The following is a 19,663-nucleotide window of genomic DNA, read 5'->3' as shown; positions in this document are numbered from 1 at the left end:
TTTCTGTAATCAATTTGCGTGCCTTTGGGTGGAGCAGAGAGTCCCCGGCCGCCCAGCGCTGTTTTGCTCATTTATCTTTAATCAAAGTTATTCTAAATTTCTTTGAGTCATATTTGACTATAACAGAGCTGTGAGCAATGGGGAAATGGTGAGGAGGAGACTGGAGCATCACAGGGTAACCTGCGTCTGGAGGGACCTGGGGATTTCCAACCTGCTGCTCACCGCTGGGTCAGCTCCGAGCTCCAACCAGCGTCCTCAGGGCTTTATCCAGCCTGGTCCTGACAGCCCCCAAGGACAGGGACCGAACAGCCCTGCGGGTGCTTGACTCAGCACCTCCCCACACCCGCGGGGAAGAGCCTCTCCTTCCACCGGCCCGGCAGCTCCGGACATGCTGTGACGAGCCCGGCTCCAGCTCCTGGATGGCCTCCTCCTCGGAAAGCCCCCAGGACCCACCGGGCTCCACCCGGGCCCCTCACCCACGGGCTGCCCCGCAGGCGCTGGCTGCATCCCGGCAGGCGCTGGCTGCATCCCGGCAGGCGCTGGCTGCATCCCGGCAGGCGCTGGCTGCATCCCGGCCGCGCTAGGAGCTGCAGCGGGTTCAGGCCGGGCCCCGGCGCTGCCCTGCGGACCCGTCACGGCCCTGGGGCTGCGGCGGCCCCGCGGGAGGGCCCGGGTGGGGCCGGGGAAAGCGGGGTCACTAGGCCGGGGACGCCAGGCACCCGCGTTGCCAGGCACCCGCGAAGCGCCGCTGAGCGCCACCCCCCGGCTGCCTGCACGCAGGGAAGCTCCGATTGGGTAAACCCAGTCACGTGAAAGCGGACGGTGGCCGAGCCGGGCCCAGGCGCGGCGCATTAGGGGCGGGACGGCTGGAGGCGCTTCGCGCTTGTCATTGGTTCGACCGCATCACATGGCGAGGGGCTCCGTTGAAGGCGCTGCGCGCCTATTGGAGGCTGGCAGCTCGGGGGCGGGGTCACGCGCGCGGATGTGGGCCGTGGCGCGGGCGCTGCCGCTCGGGCCGGCGCGGCGGGCGCTGGCGGGCCGGGCGCTGTCAGGCCGGGCCATGGCCGAGGGCTCCGCTCCGCGGGGTCCGGCCCGGCGGCCCAAGGACGTGCCGCGGCATGTGTGGGCCCGCGAGCGGCGGCGGAGTGCGGGCACGGGCTTGGCGGGGCCCAACACCGTGTACGTGCAGGTGGTGGCCGCCGGGAGCCGCGACGCGGGCGCCGCCGTCTACGTGTTCTCCGAGTTCAACCGGTGAGTGCGGAGCCGCCCGGCGGGGCTGGGCACGGGGAGCCCCGTCCGGGCCCTGACCCGCCTTCCTCTCAGGTACCTGTTCAACTGCGGCGAGGGCACCCAGCGAGCCATGCAGGAGCACAAGTAAGCGGGGTGGGTGGGGGCCGCCCGGGGCAGCTCCCGGGGCTGTGTCGGGCCCTGCTTACCCCCACACGCCCCGTCTCACCCCTCAGGCTGAAGATCTCCCACCTGGACAGCATCTTCCTCAGCCGGGTGGCCTGGGCCAACGTCGGGGGGCTGCCAGGTGAGTGTGGGGGCAGGTGCCCCGGGCAGCCTGGGGCTGGGTGCTCTCGGCAGGTCCGGCCGCAGGCGGGGCTGTCTGGGCCAGGGGTGGTCCCTTGGTGAGCTGCCTGGGGCGCGGTGCGTGAGGAGCAGCGCTGCCTTGCACACGGGGCCGTGCGGTGCCGCCAGCTGCAGTGTGGTGTCTGTGGCAGCGCGTGCGAGCACGTGGGGGAAGAGGCGCTGCCTGCTCATCGTGTGTGGATTTGTCATCCCAAAATCTGCTGGAGTAGGAGGCATTACTAGTGTGGTAATGCCAGCAGGGAGCTTGGTCATGAATCAGCCCCGTTTGACTGCCCTGATGAGGCTGCATCTGCAGCTGTGTGTCTGTTTCTGGGCTCCCTGGCTTAAGAAGGGCAAGGAATTACTGGAGAGAGTCCAGTGGAGGGACACAAAGATGCTGAGGGCTCTGGAGCATCTTTCTTGTGAAGAAAAGCTGAGAGAGCTGGGGCTGTTGAGCTGGAGAAGAGAAGCTGAGAGGGATCTGATCAATGGGATCAATATCTCAGGGTGGGTGTCAGAGGATGGACCAGACTCTGTTCAGTGGTGCCCAGCGCCAGGGTGAGGGGCAACGGGCACAGACTGAAACACAGGAGGAGAAACTTGTTTGCTGGGAGGTGCCAGAGCCTGGCCCAGGCTGCCCAGAGCGGGTGTGGAGTCTCCTTCTCTGAGACATTCAAACCCCCTGGACCCACCTGTGTGATCTGCTCTGTGACCCTGCGTGAGCAGGGGTTGGACTGGGGGATCTGCAGAGGTCCCTTCAGCCCCAACCAGCCTGCGGTTCTGTGTAGTTTGTGGTCAAAGGAACCTGCAAACGTTTCTGGTCCACCCCATCCTCAGAGTAGGGTGAGATTAGGACAGATCGCTCAGGATGTTGCCCACTAAAATTCAGGAAATCTCCGAGAAAGGAGAAGATTAACAATGTCTTGAGGTAGCTTGCTCCAAATTGTGACTGTCAAGATTTGTCAGTATTTTTTTATCTGTGGAGGTGACTGATTAAAACTACCACAAAGCTGAAGCAAAATTGAGCTCGGGCATCACGGGGAGCCCCAGCACTCCTGGGCGCTGGCACAGATCTTCATTTTGTGACCCAGCAGCAGTTAGTGGGGCTGCGCTAAAGCTGTTTCTTTGCTTTCTTTTAGGTATGATTCTCACATTAAAGGCCATAGGGCTTCAAAGATGTGTTTTCCTGGGGCCACCAAAGCTGGTAAGTCGGGGAAGCTTGCAGATGGGAGAGCGAACCCTGCAAATGTTAAAAGCTTCCCTTGGAATAGGGAGAGCTGGTTTCAAAGGGTGAGTCATCGGACAGGTGTAAAATGCTGGTGGGAGTCAATGCCAGGCTGAAGGTTCTGCCAGATGGGCTGGCTTTAAAAAGCAAATCTCTTCAGTTACACACTTCTGCTCCTTAGAAGTGTCTTGTCAGCTAATATTCTGGCAACTCATGTTTTAGGGAAAGGGCATCCTTTGTTCTCCTCTCTGCTCCCTTCCTATTTTCTTTTAATTGAAACTTGGTCTCTGATCTACTGCTTAATGTGATCCTTGCCAGCCTGAAGTCTAGGCTGAAAATTTCTAATCCTCAGCACTGTTTAATTCCCTTGCGATATCTGCTGACTAATTATATGGATGGAAGGGATGGGGAGAGCGGTTCTTTATTTCTCTTTCTAAATGAGTAATGCTCACAGGTTGTGGGACCCCTGCCTGGCGTGTTCTGCCGGATCCTCTGCTGCCCGGTTTTTGTCATTCTGGGCATTGAGCCTTTACTGTAACTCCTGACTGGTGCTTGTGATTGTGCTGCTTGGGCGCAGCCTCCTGATACACTCTCTCTTTTCCAGCAAAACTACCTGAAAGCGATTCGACTCTTTCCTGGGCCTCTAAAAAGGATGGATTTAGGTATGTAGGTTGGTGAGGTGTAGCTATATGAACTTGTAACTACTTTTTGTTTCACCTGGAAACAAGTTGTGTGGAAGGGTACAACAATAAATGCCTCAACGAAAGTTTTAAACATTTGTTTTGATCTGATACATTGTTCAAATCCATCACAAGAACTGTCTGGAAGAAAAAGTGTTTCCAGCTCTGTTTCTGGTAGGCAGTGGCCAGTCTGAGTAGGAGACATGGCTGTTTTGAAGGGCTCTAAAGGCAATTTGCTTCCAGAGTCTGCCTGTGAACTTGCTTACTGTGGTGTCTTGAACTGCTTTTTGTGGATGATGGGATTTTAAGAACTTCAGTTATCCACTGATCTTTGCAGTTGGGCGGAGAAAGGGAAGGGTGGCATTCAGCAGGTTTTTTTCAAGAAAGAAGAAAGTTATTTTCCCAATTTAGGCTTTCATAGAGGTTTTTTATGAACTTGTTAATGCTGGTTTCTGATCTCTCTCCAGCTGTGCAATTGCACACAGAGCCTGAGTATAAGGATGAGACGATGACAGTCCACCAAATACCTCTTACAGGTGAGCACGTGATGCTGCAGTCAGAGAGAAGCACTTGTTCAGTAACCCTGCCTAAGGTGCTTAAAGGAGCGGCCTCTGTTTGCAAGCCTGAGTATGGAGAGGTTTATTCATTTGCATGTTTTTCTCAGGAGAAGAATCTCTTTGAAAGACACAAAACCTGCTGAGTCAGGGCCTTGTTTTGTTCCTTTAGATGTGGGTCTATAGAATGATGTGAGACATCACTGGATTTGGCTTTCTTAGCCAACTGAGTTTCCTTACTGCTGGAAACTGTGATGCCTTGAGTGCAGGCATGGACTTCACAGGGTTTACCGGTTTTGAGAGAATCTGAAGGAGTGGGATGCTGGGTGGCTTCTGAAATAAGTGATCAGAGTATACAGGTGCAAGTCAGACTTGGGGGAAGAGCTCTGTGTTCTGGTGCAGTTTAAACATGACTGTCAGAGAGGAGAGAATGCTGCTCACACTTTTCTTACCTGTCCCTTTTGAGTGAGTGATCTTTGTCTGGTTTGGTTGGATTTGGGACAGGAAAACCACTAGCTGCTAAAAGTGTGTTGCCTCAGAGTCCTGGAGCATCAACCCAAAGTGGTAATAGCCCTAAAGGGGACACAGGGCCTGGATCCCCAGGAGCTGCCCAGCAAAACTTGGAGAAGGGCAAGGAAAGAGAAAGCCCAAAGAAAACAGGTGGGAAAAAAAAGTTATTACCTTTTTAACATTAATGAATTAAGCATATGCATTTGTCTCCTGAGCTGTTTGCTCTCTGGACGCAAGGTCTGCAGAGAAGCTCAGCTGAAGGGTTACATGGAGCAGAATGAGTTCTGGTACTTTGGGAGTTGACACAGAACTGATAAGGCCTAGAAACAGGATGATTCCCACTTGGGGTGTGATTAGTCCCTGTAGCACTTTGCCCCTGGCTGGAGTGGGTGCTCCAGCCTTTGTAATGTAACTACAGGTGGATATTTGGGTTGATTGTTTTTCACTATTGAGCTTTAGTTTGTTTCCTCATAGGAGAAACCCTGGGCTCTCTGGCCGTAGATGCTTGTAACATTCTGCTGCTGGGCTCCAAGCGGTCTGGATGATGTTGTTCCTGTTAATGCTTTACCAAACATTGACATGTTTTGCTGTAAGAAAAATGATGGTCTGTGGTGATTCTGAGTAGTTTACTTTCTTTTACAGGTGATAAAGAGCAGTGTGCGAGCAGGCATCCTGATGTGGTGATGGCTTTCCTGTGCAAAGTAAGCTTGGACATGAAGATCTCTAAATCAATGTAGAATATAGAATAGAGTATTTCACTTGAAAGGGACCTGCAATAATCATCTAGTCCAACTGCCCAAGAACTTCAGGGCTGACCAAAAGTTATAACATGTTATTAAGGGCGTTGTCCAAATGCCTCTTGCTTAACACTGAGAGGCTTGGGGCATCAACCACCTCTCCAGGAAACCTGTTCCAGTGTTTGACCACCCTCTCGCTACAGAAATGCTTCCTTGTGTCATTAGCACATTTCATCTCGCTAAATGGATTTAATTAGAGACAGCATTTTCAAGCAGGACTTTGGAGAGCAGGATCACAAAATAACTTTAAAGACCACAGTAACTGTAATATGAGTAGGAATGTGTAAAAACTAGAAACATTTTTTTCAGAAGAGTTCTTTACAGAGCAGCCAGTTGAGAGTGTACAGGTTCTGTTCTTGCTTAACACACTCAAACAGGGAAGTCTGTCCTGCTTACTCAGCTGAAAAAGGGACCAAGAAGCAGCAGTGTGATCCTGGAAAGCAGAAGTTCTAGTAAAAGCTTTTTGGGGATGAACTAGAGCAGTGTCTGTGGAGCTGAAAAGAAAACAAATCCAAACCCTTGGCTCATGAGGAAACGCTTAAACTGGAAGTGCATGGATCTTGTTTCCTGGCCTTTTTGTATTTGCCTGATAATTCTGTTTTATTGAACTCTTTTCAGATTCACCCAAAGAAGGGAAAATTCCTAGCAGCTAAAGCGCAGGAGATGGGCCTGCCCGTGTGAGTACAGGACCCCAGCCTGAAGCGCGGGGCACATTGATGTTGGCAAGATAAATATTTCTATGGCCTTGTTTCCAGGGGAACTCCGGCCATCCTTCCCATAATTACAGCTCTCAAAAATGGGGAGAGCATCACTTTTGAAGGCAGAGAGGTAAGATGTATCTGTGCTTCCTGCTGCGGCTTTGCCGTTTTCCCTCCTTTGCTGGGTTCCTTGTGACAATCTTTCTGCAGATTTTTTTGCCTATCAATAAGCACTGGGACATGTTTTTATTTTTTAACACACATTCTTGAGGCAGGGGTGGATGACAGTTGTTCCCTCTCATCCCTGCTAAGAGGTTGGCATGGGTTTTGCTGTTTTTGAGCTTTGAGTGGCTGCTGTTAGTTGGTGACTGGCTCCAGCCCCAAGTTGTTGCTGGTAGTGGCTCCTGTGATTAGGGAAGTTCACTCTGAAATGGGGCGATTTGTGAGTGTGGCTGTACGTCTGCAATTTGTCAGAGCTGCTTCATCTCCCCTCCCCAAAGCTGATTCAGTTCTAGTAGTGAACTAGTGAAGTTAATCCCTGTGTGTTTTGAATCTGGAGTTGGAGTGTCCGTGTAGCTATCGCTCCCTCCTTGCTCTGTTTGCTCCTCTTAGACCAAAAGGAGTTCAGTGGTTCCTGTGTGCAGGGTCTTAATCTCTCAAACATGAGTCTGAAATGAGGCAGAGCCGGCTCTGACCGTGTCCCAGGTGATCTGTAAGTGAAGATCCTAACCTGAGGGGTAGGATTGATGTATCTTTGTGTCATAAGAATTTCACAAAGCCTTTTTTTTTAAGCACACTCTTGCTACCATCCAAATCTGTTGTGGGAACCTAGAAGCTGCTAAAATTCCCTTTCTTGCATTAGCTTGTGGTTTGGGCTGAGTCTAGGGTTGGGATTTCTTGTTACACAGCAAGGAATGAGAGCAGAAAGGGAACAGGAGCTGTGCTGGCTGGGTTTGCTGAGCACTGAGGGAGCTGCTCGGAGCTGCCTGCGGGGCCTGGCTGACAGAACAGCTGCCCAAGGAGCGGGGCGCGACGATGCAAGAAGGGCTGTGTGTGTAGCTTCACTGCTGTGATCTTTGTGTATCTGCCTGCAGCTCTTTCCCGAAGATCTGTGCACTCCTACTGATCCTGGCCCCGTGTTCATTGTGCTGGAGTGTCCTCACGAGGGTTTTGTGGACGCCGTCTGCGAAAACGAGACCTTCCGAAGGTAGCGGGGCTGGGTGACCTGGAGCGTTTGGGGGAAGACATCTGTGCTGAGCTTTGCCAAAGAGAAGTTCAGTTCTTGTTTGGTTCTGGATGTGTCTGCCCCTGTGACTGATGGGTGAGCTTCTTGGCATGGTTAAGGAGCTAAAGATGCAAGAAAGGACTGGTGGGGCATTTTGAGCCTTCTCAGCAAGGCCTGTACAGGACCTGGGACTGCACCAGGCCTGTATTCCCTCAGGGGCCTCCGGAGACAGAAACATGCACTGTTGCCTTGGTGGGGAGCAATGTAGAGGCTGTCGCTTCCCTGCATGGTGGAAGCCTGGGCTGCACGTAGTGTCTTTGTAGGGCTTGTGCAGAAGGATGTTAGGTGTCTGAAACTTCCCCGGGTGGGGCAGTGGAGGTGTCAGCAAATTGCAAGCTTGACCCTCGTGGAGCCTGGTGCCTCCTGCAACGTGGAGCCTGAAGCTGGGCTGGGCTGTCTGGATCATACCAACCACATGAAGTTCAGCAAGGGCAAGTGCTGGATTTTGCACCTGGGACACGGCAACGCTGGCTGTACAGACAGACTGGGGGATGAGATGCTGGAGAGCAGCTCCATGGAGGGGGAATCTGGGAGTCCTGGTCAATGGCAAGTTGAACATGAGCCAACAGTGTCCCTGGCAGCCAAGAGGGACCCGTGTCCTGGTGCATCCAGCACAGCACGGCCAGCCGGGCAGGGAGGGGACTGTCCCGCTCTGCTCTGCGCTGGGGTGGCCTGACCTGCAGCATTCACTGTGTGCAGGGCTGGGGACACAGGAGAAAAAGGAGAAAAAGCTGCTGGAGATTGTCCAGAGGAGGGACATGAAGTTGGTGAAGGGTTTTGAGGGGAAACTGTGTGAGGAGCAGCTGAAGTCCCTGGGTTTCTTCAGCCTGGAGCAGAGCAGACTGAGGGCAGAGCTCATGGGGCTGCAGGTTCCTCAGCAGGAGCAGGAGGGGCAGGGCTGAGCTCTTCTCTGTGACAGTGACAGAGCCCAGGGAATGGCAGAAGATGTGCCAGGGAGGGTCAGTGGGACATGAGGAAAAGGTTCTTCACCCAGAGGGGCTGGACACTGAACAGGCTCCCCAGGGAGGTGTCACGGCCCCAGCCTGACAGTGTTCAAGAAGAGACTGGACAACGTCCTCAGACACACAGTGTGACCTGTGGGGTTGTCATTGCAGGAACAGGAGTTGGACTCCATGATCCTTGGAGGTCCCCGCCAGGTTAGGGCAGTCTGACTCTAAGATTCTCTCTGTGCTCTCCCTGCCTGCTTTGAGGGGACATCTCTGGTAGTGCAGAGGCGGGATTGGGGAGGGGAAACCAAGGTGATGAAGGGCTGAAGTGCAGATGTTCTCTCTGTTCTGGAATGTACCCAGGTACCAGGAGGGACATCCTGAGAACCAGGTGGCTTTGGTTATTCACATGACTCCAGAGTCGGTGCTGCGAGACAGCCGCTACCAGCAATGGCTGGAAAGGTATGTGATGATCTCACTACTTGGTTTCAAGTCAGTATTGGGCAGCAGTGTGTTCTTATGGTACAGTTGTTTTTCCCTAGAGTAGAAATAGCTGTTGGGTGGCAGCAGGGCTCTCCTGGCTCAGGTGAGATTTTAGGTAATGGCTCAGCTGCGTGCATATGTCCAACTCTCACATGGGGCTGAAGCTGTTGTGCATTTTATTGTCCTCTTACAGATTTGGACCTGGAACTCAGCACCTGGTTCTCAATGAGAATTCCTCTGCAGTGCACAACCCACGCAGCTACAAGATCCAAACCCAGCTGAACCTCATCCACCCAGAGATCTTCCCTCTGCTCACCACCTACCAGAGCAAGGTAGGCCAGGCCCTGCTTACCTGTCTACCTCGTGCTTCCGAGCAAAGCGCTTGTTTAATGTCACTTCTCTCTGTAGGAAGAAGAGGCTGTGTGTAGCGTACCCATTGTGCGAGGAGAGTGCCTCTTGAAATACCACTTCAGACCACAGCAGGAGTGGCAGAGGTCGGTGGGAATCTTTGACTTACCAGTTTTTGGGTGTTGGCTTGAAGCAGTGTTTCAGTGTTAGGACAGTTTGCTGGCATCCTGTGGCTATGGTGGCATAACTGCCAAGCTGTCAACTGTGTCTTGGGGGGTGAGTCTCTGTACTTGAAAGTCTCAGATGAGGTATAGGACATGGCTGCGTGAACCACTGAAAACATCAGATTGGATATTAGGAAAAAGTTTTTCACTGAGAGGGTTATCAAGCATTGGAACAGGCTGCCCAGGGCAGTGGTGGAGTCACCATCCCTGGAGGGGTTTGAAAGGCACATAGATGATGTTCTCAGGGACATGGGTTAGTACTGGAGTTAGGTTATGGTTGGACTCATTGATATTGAAGGGTGTCTTCCATCCAAATGATTCGATGGGCTGGCCAGCGGTTTGGAATGCTGTTTCTGTCCATCACTCTCATAGCCTTGCGCTGCTTTTGGCTGGGATAGTTAATTTTCTTCATATTAGCTACCAGGGGCTATGTTTTGGATTTGTGCTGATAATACAGGGATGTTTTAGTCATTACTGAGCAGTTCTTATACAGACCCAAGGCCTTTTCGGCCTCTCACACCACCCCGTCAGCAAGTAAGCTGAGAGTGCACAAAAAGCTGGGGGGAGACACAGCCAGGAGAGCTGATCCCAACTGAGCAGAGGGGTTAAACCACAGCAAGCCTCATGTGCTGCCCTGTCCTGGGCTTTGACCTCGTTCACTGTGCACCCAACTGTGGCTGTGGCAGAGGGACTTTCTGGAGAGCCTGGTGAAAGTCTGATGGGCCTTCTGGGTCTTCAAATAGTATCATAGCTGAAAGTCTCAGGAGGTTAAACACTTGCAGACTTCTCCAATGCTGCTTGCTTTGTGGGCAAGTAGGTGAAGCTGCTCAGTGACTATCTTAAGGGCAGGGGACCATGTGGTACAAGGGGACACCAGCTGCCGTGGCTCAGGTTTCTGGCTGTTGAGCAGGATAGGAGGACCCAGATGCCAAGAAGAGTTTAAGTTTCTCTGCTGAAGGCATCTGAAGGTCTGTAGTCATGCACATGCTCAGATGTAGGACCGGGAGGGACACAGGTCACTTGTGCTTTTGGATGGTGCCTGGAGCCCTTTGGGGTGGTTGCTGCTGTTCTGGGAGTCTCTGTGTTGCCTTGCAGTGCCCTCTGGTGTCTGGCAGCTCTCTGGCTCAGACAGCGCAGGCGAGCACAGTGTTTTTCTGGCAGCTTGTCTAGTTTATTTCTGCGGCGTGGCTCAGCTCAACCAGGCCTTTTTGGCACACACTGTGCCCTTGGATGTATCTTCCCCCAGCCCTTTGTCAGGCTGTTTTGGTGCAGTAATTTGGCTCTTTGCCCTGAGAAGTGCTGCCTTTTCAGTTCCTACACTGCCCCTTCCTGATGCCTGGCCTGTTCTTTCAGAGATGCTGTGACTGTCTGCGATCACGACGCATTTGTGAGTGAAGCCTTGGATCTCCCCAACTTCCAGACTCGCGTGAAGGAGTGCAAAGAGAGCCTGTCTGCTGCGCCAGGTAAGGATCAGCCTCATGAGAGCTTGGTGACCCACTTCTTCAGAGCCCAGACACAGCTGTGGACGTGCAGTTTTCCTGCTGCCTGAAAGGTGCTCCTTAGTCCTCTGGGATCTGTGCACAGGACAGGCTTAGTGCAAACCAAGTTAGCACGTTTCCATTGGTTTTCTAAAACGCATTTCTTGTTTTCTAAAGCTTCTAGGTTTGGGGATTGAGTGCTGTTGGGGAAGATTAGAGACAAAGCACCTGTGTGGTTGTTTTGTTTTTTTCCTCTGAGCGGACCAGAGCTCTGCTCATGTTGAATGCTGTCACAGCAGCCACAGGGGGAGTGCCTGTGTCTGGGAGAAGTTTTGTTCTAGGACCAGCTCCAGTGGGGCACTCTCCTCTAAGTTTCAGTTGTCCTGTTGGTACTGGGGCTTCTGTGGAATGATACTGCACTTGCCATCTGGATCCTGGTTCTGGGGAGAGTCAGGACCCTGTGGAACAGGAGTCAGATCCCTCTTGAACTGTCAGTTCTGTCCTGGGCAATGAGTAGAGTCCTTGTTTGTCCACCTTTGGATATGCAGTTGTCACCGTTTAATTGCAGGGTGACAATAAACCGTGGCAGATGGCCTTGTAGTGTGTTTTCTTGGTGATGCTTGTTCTGTCTTCCCTTATAAACCTTCCTGCTGTAGGAAAGTCAGAGGCTGATGGAGGCAAAACCAAACATGCTGGACATGTAGACTCTGGAGGTACTAGGCTGTTGAGCTAAATGTTGTCTGACTGTGCAGTATGTGGATAGCAGTTACTTACCCATCCTTGTTTTCTCTAGGAAATGTGAGTGCTTATCCTGAAATTGTGTTCTTGGGAACAGGATCTGCAATTCCAATGAAAATCCGAAATGTCAGTTCCACGCTGGTAAATACCAGGTAAATCCCAGTGTTGTGTGTTCTGCTTGGAGAGGCTCAGTGTCTCAGGAGCGTGTTGCCCAAGGGCTGTTTTGCCCAATGTGTTGGTGCCACAGGGAGAGTTGCCCCTATTGTGGAGTCTGTAGGACTTCAGTCTCTCTCTCTAGTTGGGGAAGACTTGAGAGCCACCTGTAAAGCCAAACAATTCATTTTACCGCCTGCCCAAGGGTGTGTTCAGCATCAGCACAGATCGGAATGAGCTATGCAGACAAAACAGTGTCTCTAAAGCCTCGGCTGTTAGGTCTGGAGTAGCATTTAGAGGTGAAGAGCACTGAGAACTCTATTCCTTCTAACACAAAAGATCCCCCCCTCCTGAGTGGGCCCTGGTCGGAGCTCATCCCGTGGCTGCCAAATGTCTTTGTCGCTTGTCTTGCCAGCTCTACTCAGTCCCTGCTCTTGGACTGTGGAGAAGGAACGTTTGGACAGCTCTGTCGCCACTATGGAGAGCAAGTTGACCAAGTACTGTGTAACATAGCAGCTGTGTTTGTGTCTCACATGCACACCGACCATCATTCGGTAGGTTGAGCGTGTCGGATGGAGAAGGGTTTCTGTGTACGCACGCTATGCTGTTTGGGATTCAGGTGTAGATGCAGCTGATGACCGTAGGCTGTCCTGCTGTTAGGGCTGCATTCCCCAGGCACTACTGAATCGCTCTGTGTTTCTAATCCCCTCTCCCTTCCTGTTAGGGGTTCCCTGCACACTTGACAAGATCATCCAGAGTTGTAATTATTCAGCAGTGTCCAACCCAGCTTCCTTCAGCTCTTTCCAATAAATAGGCACAGAAGGACCAGTTCAGTCATAGAATGTCCAGAGCTGGAAGGGCCCCCCAAGGATCATGGAGTCCTACTCATGTCCCTGCAATGACAACCCCACAGGTCACCCTGTGTGTCTGAGGACGTTGTCCAGTCTCTTCTTGAACACTGTCAGGTTGGGGCCATGACACCTCCCTGGGGAGCCTGTTCAGTGTCCAGCACCTCTGGATGAAGAACTTTTTCCTCATGTCACACTGACCCTCCCTGGCTCATCTTCTGCTGTTCCCTGGGTTCTGTCACTGTCACAGAGAAGAGCTCAGCCCTGCCCCTCCTGCTCCTGCTGAGGAACCTGCAGCCCCATGAGCTCTGCCCTCAGTCTGCTCTGCTCCAGCTGAACAGACCCAGGGACTTCAGCTGCTCCTCATACGGCTTCCCCTCCAAACCTTCACCAAGTTCATGTCCCTCCTCTGGACACTCTCCAGCAGCTTTATCTCCTTTTCTCCTGTGTCCCCAGCCCTGCACACAGTGAATGCTGCAGGTGAGGCCGCCCCAGCGCAGAGCAGAGCGGGACAGTCCCCTCCCTGCCCGGCTGGCCGTGCTGTGCCGGATGCACCAGGACACGAGTGGCCCTTGGCTGCCAGGGACACTGTTGGTCTGTGCCAGACTGGGCCTGGTCAGGGTGGCTGTTTGCTGCTCTGCTGTCTTGTGTATGGAAACCACATCAGGTCTGAGATGTTGGGTGGAGATTTTCTGCTCTTCCCTCTTTTTGGAGCAGACACAGAAGCACCAGGAAGGGCTGAGGCACAGCTTGGGGGCACAAGCAGTGACAGTGTTAGAGCAGCTCAGCAAGTTGCAGTTGTTGCAAAAGCTGTAATTGTATATTTCTGGCTATTGGTTTTCCAAAAACTGCAGCTTGCTGAACTGCAGTAGCACTGTTGCCACTTCTGCCTGGGTATTTCTGACTACAGCTTGCTGTCTGCTTTATTCCCTTTGCAGGGGTTGTTGAACATCCTGATGGAGAGGCGGAGAGCTTTTGTAAGTAGCATTGTTGTTTCACTGCTCCTGAACTTGCTTTGGAATGAGGGGACGGGAACTTCTGAGTAGTGGAAAACACCATCATTTCCCTACTTGTCTCTCCTCTTTGATTTGATACATAGCTAGTTCTGATTTTTTTTTTCTCTTCTTTTTTTTTCCTCCCTGCCTTTGATTTCCAGGCAGCCCTTGGCCAGGCTTTCAGCCCTCTGTTTCTGGTAGCACCTGAACAGATCATGCCCTGGCTACACGAATACCACAACCACTGTGAAGAGATTCTTGGAGACATCAAGTGAGTGTTCTGTGTGGTATGTGGAGAAATCTGGTGAGGCCCCAGCTCTGAGTCCTCAGCACAGGACACACATGGACCTGCTGGAGAGGGGCCAGAGGAGCCCCAGAAATGATCCGAGGCTGGAACAGCTCTGCTGGAGGACAGGCTGAGAGAGCTGGGGGGTTCAGCTGGAGAAGAGAAGCTCTGGGGAGACCTTATTGCGGCCTTTCCACACTTAAAAGGGGCTTGTAAGAAAGATGAGGACATACTTTTCAGCAGGGCCTGTTGTGACAGGACAATGGGTGATGGTTTTAAACTAAAGGAGGGAGATTCAGGCTGGACATGAGGAAGAAATCGCTGCCCCTGAGGGTGGTGAGAACCTGGCCCAGGTTGGCCAGAGAGGTGGTGGCTGAACCGTCCCTGGAGACATCCCAGGCCAGGCTGGACGGGGCTCTGAGCAACCTGAGCTGGTGCAGATGTCCCTGCTCATGGCAGGGGGGGCACTGGATGAGGTTTGGAGGTCCCTTCCATACTAAACCATTCTGTGATTCTATAAATGTCCTTGCTGAGTCCTTATTCAAGGCAAACTACTGTCACCCATTCCCCCCACCCCTTCATTGAAGGTGACTGACTCCTTCCACTGTGTGTAGAATTATGTTGCAAAGAGGAGAATAAGGTTTGTTACTCAGTTGTGCTCTTTAATAGAGGCTTATGTGCAGGTTTTCCTTTTCCTTAGGAAAGGGGAGTAGGGCAAGTGAAAAAAGAGTCCTGGAAGACAGATTATTTGACAGTGGGGAAGAAGTGATTAGATGAGTTACTCAGGCACTGGATAGTGAAAACAAGGGGAAAAACAGGTGGGTGCACAAAAACGTCTCATTTGTAAGGCACTGAACTGAGGAGAAATAGGCCGATTAAAGATAAGATCAGGTTTTACTTTGTGCCTGTCCTTAGTTCTCTCTTCTCCCTTTCCTCACAGAATGATTCCTTCCCAGTCTCTTGTGAAGGGCTGTGAGAACATCAGACCTAAAGCCAAACGGTTTGTCAGTTCTCTGTTAGAGAGCTATGACCTGGCTGAGGTAGGTTCCCGAGCTGGCGGGGTCAGGTGCTGCGTGGGGCAGGAGGGACCCTGGGCTCTAACACTTGTGTCCTTGTTCAGTTTCAGACTTGTGAAGTCCAGCACTGTAAAAATGCTTTTGCATGTTCAGTGCTACACAAATCTGGCTGGAAAGTAGTCTATTCTGGTGACACGATGCCCTGCATGGCTTTAGTAGAAATGGGTAGGTGACAAACCTCTGCTTGAAGAATCTCTTGGAGTAAAGTCTTGAACTGGTAGTACCCACAGCAGGGGCCCCCAAACCCTTGGTGCAATGCCTTCAACACTAAGGGGGGCAAGGAGAGTTTATGTCAGCAGTTGAATGAGTTGATATTCACCTGAAGGTCAAAGATATGATTATTTACACAGGTAAAAATGCGTCGCTGCTGATCCATGAAGCAACGTTGGAAGATGGCATGGAAAAAGAAGCTATAGAGAAGACGCACAGGTGGGGTGTGTGCTGCTGTCTGTCACTCTTAGGAAGGCAAAGATGCTGAGCTGGGTTTTGTCCTTGGAGCTGGTGGTGAAGGGCCCAAGTCCTGTGGATGGTTCTGGTGTGCATAGAGCTCTTCAGCACTAAAACTGGTGTGTCAGTTGTTGCACCAGCTCTGTAACCCTCTACAGTTCCTCTGAATATCCCCAAAGAGAAATGGAGAAAGCTTTTAAGTAGACGGTAGTAGCTCTACAAATAGGCTAGGCCAAAGGACAGCCCCTCCACTTGATTAAGTTTTAGGACTAAGCTGAGAAGGTAGATGTGTCATCTTACCCCTGCAGCTGACCGTGCAATTCAAAGGCAACGCCGCAGCTGGTGGTGCTGAGTGCTGCCCCTGGTAAAGCTGGGGAGACCTGTGAGCAGCTTCTTGAAATTACCTGTGAGTTTTAGTGCAAGAGAGATGGACTTGCTGGCATCCCTGGGACAAGACTTTGAATAAGCCCTTGTCCCCAGTTTGTGGAGCTCTTAAATGCAGAACTCTAGGTAATTACAGCTGCTTTCCTGTGGTCAGAGTTGCTTAGAAGTCAGAGACTTGCCAGCAGCGCAGGCTGCCAGAGGAAGAGGTGCCTGGGCCTGCCTGCAAAGAGCAGGGACACCTCGTGCTCAGCAAGTGTTCAGTAGGATCTGGTGGTGGCTGTTGGTGTGATGTGACCTGGGATGCTAGAAGAGGGGAGATTCAGGCTGGACATGAGGAAGAAACTGTTGCCCTGAGGGTGGTGAGAGCCTGGCCCAGGTTGGCCAGAGAGGTGGTGGCTGAACCATCCCTGGAGACATCCCAGGCCAGGCTGGACGGGGCTCTGAGCAACCTGAGCTGGTGCAGATGTCCCTGCTCATGGCAGGGGGGGCACTGGGGGAGCTGGGAAGATCCCTTCAACCCAAACCTTTCTGTGACTCTATGACGCAGAGCAGCCTGCGCTGCCCCGCTGGAGGGCAGCCCTGGCCAGAGTGTGTGACCAGGGTACGTGGTGCCCTGTTCCTGTTCCTTTTGCAGCACAACTTCCCAGGCGATTCAGACCGGGATGAAGATGAATGCTGAGTTCATCATGCTCAATCACTTCAGTCAGAGATACGCCAAGATCCCACTGTTCAGCGAAGACTTCAGTGAGAAGGTCGGAATTGCATTCGATCACATGAGGGTAAGTTGGGAGCTTTGAGCCAGGCTATGGGAAAGGTTTCAGTGTTACTTTTGGGCCCCTCACACCAAGAAAGCCCTTGAGGTGCTGGAGTGAGTTGAGAGAAGGGAACAGAGCTGGGGAAGGAGGACAAGTGTGATGGGAGTGGCTGAGGGACCTGGGAGGTTCAGCTCCTCCTGGCAGAAAACTTAATTTTGCTGCCATCCCACACCTTCCCCAGCTGTTGTGCTGCTTTATTGGCTTTTTCCAAAGGTATCTAGGAGTCAAAAGCTGCTGCCAGTGGATTGAACATGGTCGTCGCAGTGAGAATAGCTCAGCGATCAATGAAAACTCATACAGGGTCCACATCACTGTGAAGAAAACATAAATAACTTGGCATATGGGATTGGTAGGGTTGAAATGGTGACCTGCACGCTGGTGTCAGTGCAGCTGAACATTGTCAGTCAGGCCAGGGCTCCTCTGAGCTGGGGGCTGCCCGGAGGCAGAGACGGTGCCCAGCCACCCGACAGACAGAACATGGGAGAGGAAGGGGAAGAAAAAGCAAGTTTTATGCAGGTGCTCCTGTGCTTGATGTATTTTAGGTACGTTTTGGTGACTTTCCAACCATCCCGAAGCTGATCCCACCTCTCAAGGCTTTATTTGCGGATGACATAGTAGAAATGGAAGAGCGGAAGGAAAAACGGGAGATGCGGCTTCTGAAGGAGACCGCTATAGTCCTGGACAAACTGGCTGCTGCCGAGAACAAGGAAGCACCGTGCCAGAAACGGAAACAAACCAAGAACCATCAGGAGCTATCCAACAAGAAGCTGAAAACAGTGAACTGAAAGCAGCAGGGCTGAGAACGCTCTGGTCTCCGCAGGCCTGGGGAACACGCGGTGCCGCGGGCGCCGTGGCAGAGGGCCGGCCTGAGCGCTGGCTTGGCTTGGTGCTCGCCTGATCTCCGCGGGCTGAAGCTGCCAAGCGCGAGTCCTCGTGGCAGCGCCGCCTGCTCGCACGGTCCTTGTCCTTCGGTCTTACCGGTCCATGTGTCATTTTTCTTTTAGCCAAAAGTTCTTCTCTCTGAGCTGTTTTAATTCTTGGTTTTATGCTACAAGCTACTGATAATGTACCAACAACAGTTGTGACCTTTGCAAGAGATCAGTTACGAGAAGCCCCTGAGGGGCTGTGGCTTTACCAGAATAAAGTGGGCAGGTCTCTGCGTTAAGAGGAATGTCACTAGGTATCAGAACTCACATCATAGGAGGAAACATCACAATAAAACGGGACCCAATTAAATTTTAGGTTTAATTAGGGATGCGAATGCTGCTGTGTTCCCATTTTATTTAGGTTTTTCTCAGCTTTTTTTTTTTTTCTTGAGTTTTCCAAAACCTTTGTTTAGAATACAAAATACAAATAACCTGCTCAAGATTGTACAGGAGGGTGTGTTTTCTCTAGCCTGCTACTGAAGACAAAACTAACACCTGAACTGCTCCAGAGAATGACCTCGGTTGGCTGTTGGATTGACAGCATGGGGGTAAAGACCAAGATCTCACCCCGATGCTGGAGTTTTGGGGTGTTCTGGCAGTTTTGTGCCAGCAAAATCTTATTTGCCAGTTACCTGCAGACAGGGAAAAAAGAGTTGGGTCCCATCCCAGTTTTATTTTAAGGTGGTGGAAAATTAAGGTGATAGGAAATAGGGCTACAAAGATGCTGAGGGGCCTGGAGCATCTTGCTGACGAGGAAAGGCAGAGAGACATGGGGCTGTTGAGCTGGAGAAGAGAAGCTGAGAGGGATCTGATCAATGGGATCAATATCTCAGGGTGGGTGTCAGAGGATGGACCAGACTCTGTTCAGTGGTGCCCAACGCCAGGGTGAGGGGCAACGGGCACAGACTGAAACACAGGAGGCTCCATCTGAACAGGAGCAGAAACTTGTTTGCTGGGAGGTGCCAGAGTGAGAGTGGAGTCTCCTTCTCTGAGACATTCAAACCCCCTGGACCCACCTGTGTGATCTGCTCTGTGACCCTGCGTGAGCAGGGGTTGCACTGGGGGATCGGCAGAGGGCCCTTCGGCCACAGCCAGTCTGTGATTCTGTGATTTCTCTCACTCACTTGTTCTCAAGCCGAAGTGAAATTCAGCCTTGACAAAGCCCATGCAGAAGGTTTCAGTGTTTTAAGCCATGAGGCGTGTGGGCTTTGCAAAGAGGTTTGAAACTCCCCCGGGGCAGCCGAGCCCCGGGCCCGCTGGGGACTCCATTTCCCAGCACCGGCGAGAGGAGAAGGGCCGGGCCGGGCCGGGCGGGGCCGGGAGGGGCCGGGCGGGGCCGCTGCGGGCGGGGCCGGGGCTGCCGTGAGCCCGGGGGCCGGGACGCTGCGGCCATGGCCACCAGACCGGCGCGCGCTGGGGGCCGGGGGCGCGAGGGCGCCCCGTGTCGCGGCCACGGGACGCGGAGCGGCGGCGGTTGGTGCGGCCGGTGCGGTCGGTGCCGTTTGTGCGGTTGGTGCGGTCGCTGCGGTTGGTGCCGCGGCGGCTTCTCCGTCCCGCAGCATCGCGGGAGGTGCTGTTCATCCCGGCGACTTGTGTGTTTGGAGACTGCGGTTGACGCCTTGAGCGACTGGAGAGTGTGCGGAGAAGAGCAAGAGAGCTGGTGAGGGGCTGGAGCACAAGTGCGATGGGAGCGGCTGAGGGACCTGGGGGGTTCAGCTGGAGAACAGGAGCTGAGGGGAGACCTTCTGATCTCTGAACTGCCTGAAAGGAGCTTGGAGCCAGGGGGGGTCGGGCTCTGCTCCCCAGGAACAAGCGCCAGGAGCAGAGGAAACGGCCTCAAGTTGCCCAGGGGAGGTTGAGGTTGTATCTGGGGAACAATTTCTTCCCCAAAGGGCTGTGGGGCATTGGAACAGGCTGCCCAGGGCAGTGCTGGAGTCCCCATCCCTGGAGGGGTTGGACACGGGGTAGTGGTGGACTTGGTAGTGTGAGGTTGATGGTTGGACTCAATGATCTCAAGGGTCTTTTCCAACCAGAATACTTCTGTGATTGCGGGTGTGTTTAAGGCTGAGCTGCAGCCTGGTTTTTGAGGGGCTTGGAGAGGTCCGAGCGGCAGGGAGCCAGCCGGGGGGCGGCAGAGGGACGCAGGTTGAATAGCAAGTGGGGAAATCCCCCTGTCCCTGCAGGTCGGCGTGTG

At 52.9% G+C, this 19,663-nt stretch overlaps 1 protein-coding gene across 2 annotated transcripts; it reads left to right on the top strand.

The window, feature by feature from the left end:
• Window positions 1–892: 892 nt before the first annotated feature.
• ELAC2 (elaC ribonuclease Z 2) lies at window positions 893–17,916 on the top strand. 2 transcript variants are annotated; one of them, XM_082067148.1, is made up of 24 exons: window positions 893–1,251; window positions 1,324–1,374; window positions 1,464–1,534; window positions 2,712–2,776; window positions 3,402–3,459; window positions 3,945–4,013; window positions 4,536–4,691; window positions 5,184–5,242; window positions 5,957–6,015; window positions 6,094–6,166; window positions 7,131–7,243; window positions 8,632–8,730; window positions 8,945–9,083; window positions 9,160–9,245; window positions 10,677–10,786; window positions 11,595–11,691; window positions 12,108–12,246; window positions 13,479–13,517; window positions 13,697–13,806; window positions 14,762–14,861; window positions 14,942–15,062; window positions 15,248–15,326; window positions 16,363–16,507; window positions 17,086–17,916. In XM_082067148.1, exons 1-24 carry the CDS (start codon window positions 908–910, stop codon window positions 17,326–17,328), a joined length of 2,625 nt encoding a protein of 874 aa, XP_081923274.1. In that variant the 5' UTR covers window positions 893–907; the 3' UTR covers window positions 17,329–17,916. The 2 variants fall into 2 exon arrangements, with proteins under 2 accessions (XP_081923274.1, XP_081923275.1); XM_082067149.1 differs by lacking the exon at window positions 4,536–4,691 and having other exon boundaries at window positions 972–1,251.
• The last annotated feature ends 1,747 nt before the right edge of the window (window positions 17,917–19,663 follow it).

The sequence above is a fragment of the Streptopelia decaocto genome (assembly GCF_964273445.1).
Source record: "Streptopelia decaocto genome assembly, chromosome: 16".
Classification (NCBI taxonomy): domain Eukaryota; kingdom Metazoa; phylum Chordata; class Aves; order Columbiformes; family Columbidae; genus Streptopelia; species Streptopelia decaocto.
Note: the sequence above shows the minus strand (reverse complement) of the source record. Positions and strands in the feature narration are given on the sequence as shown.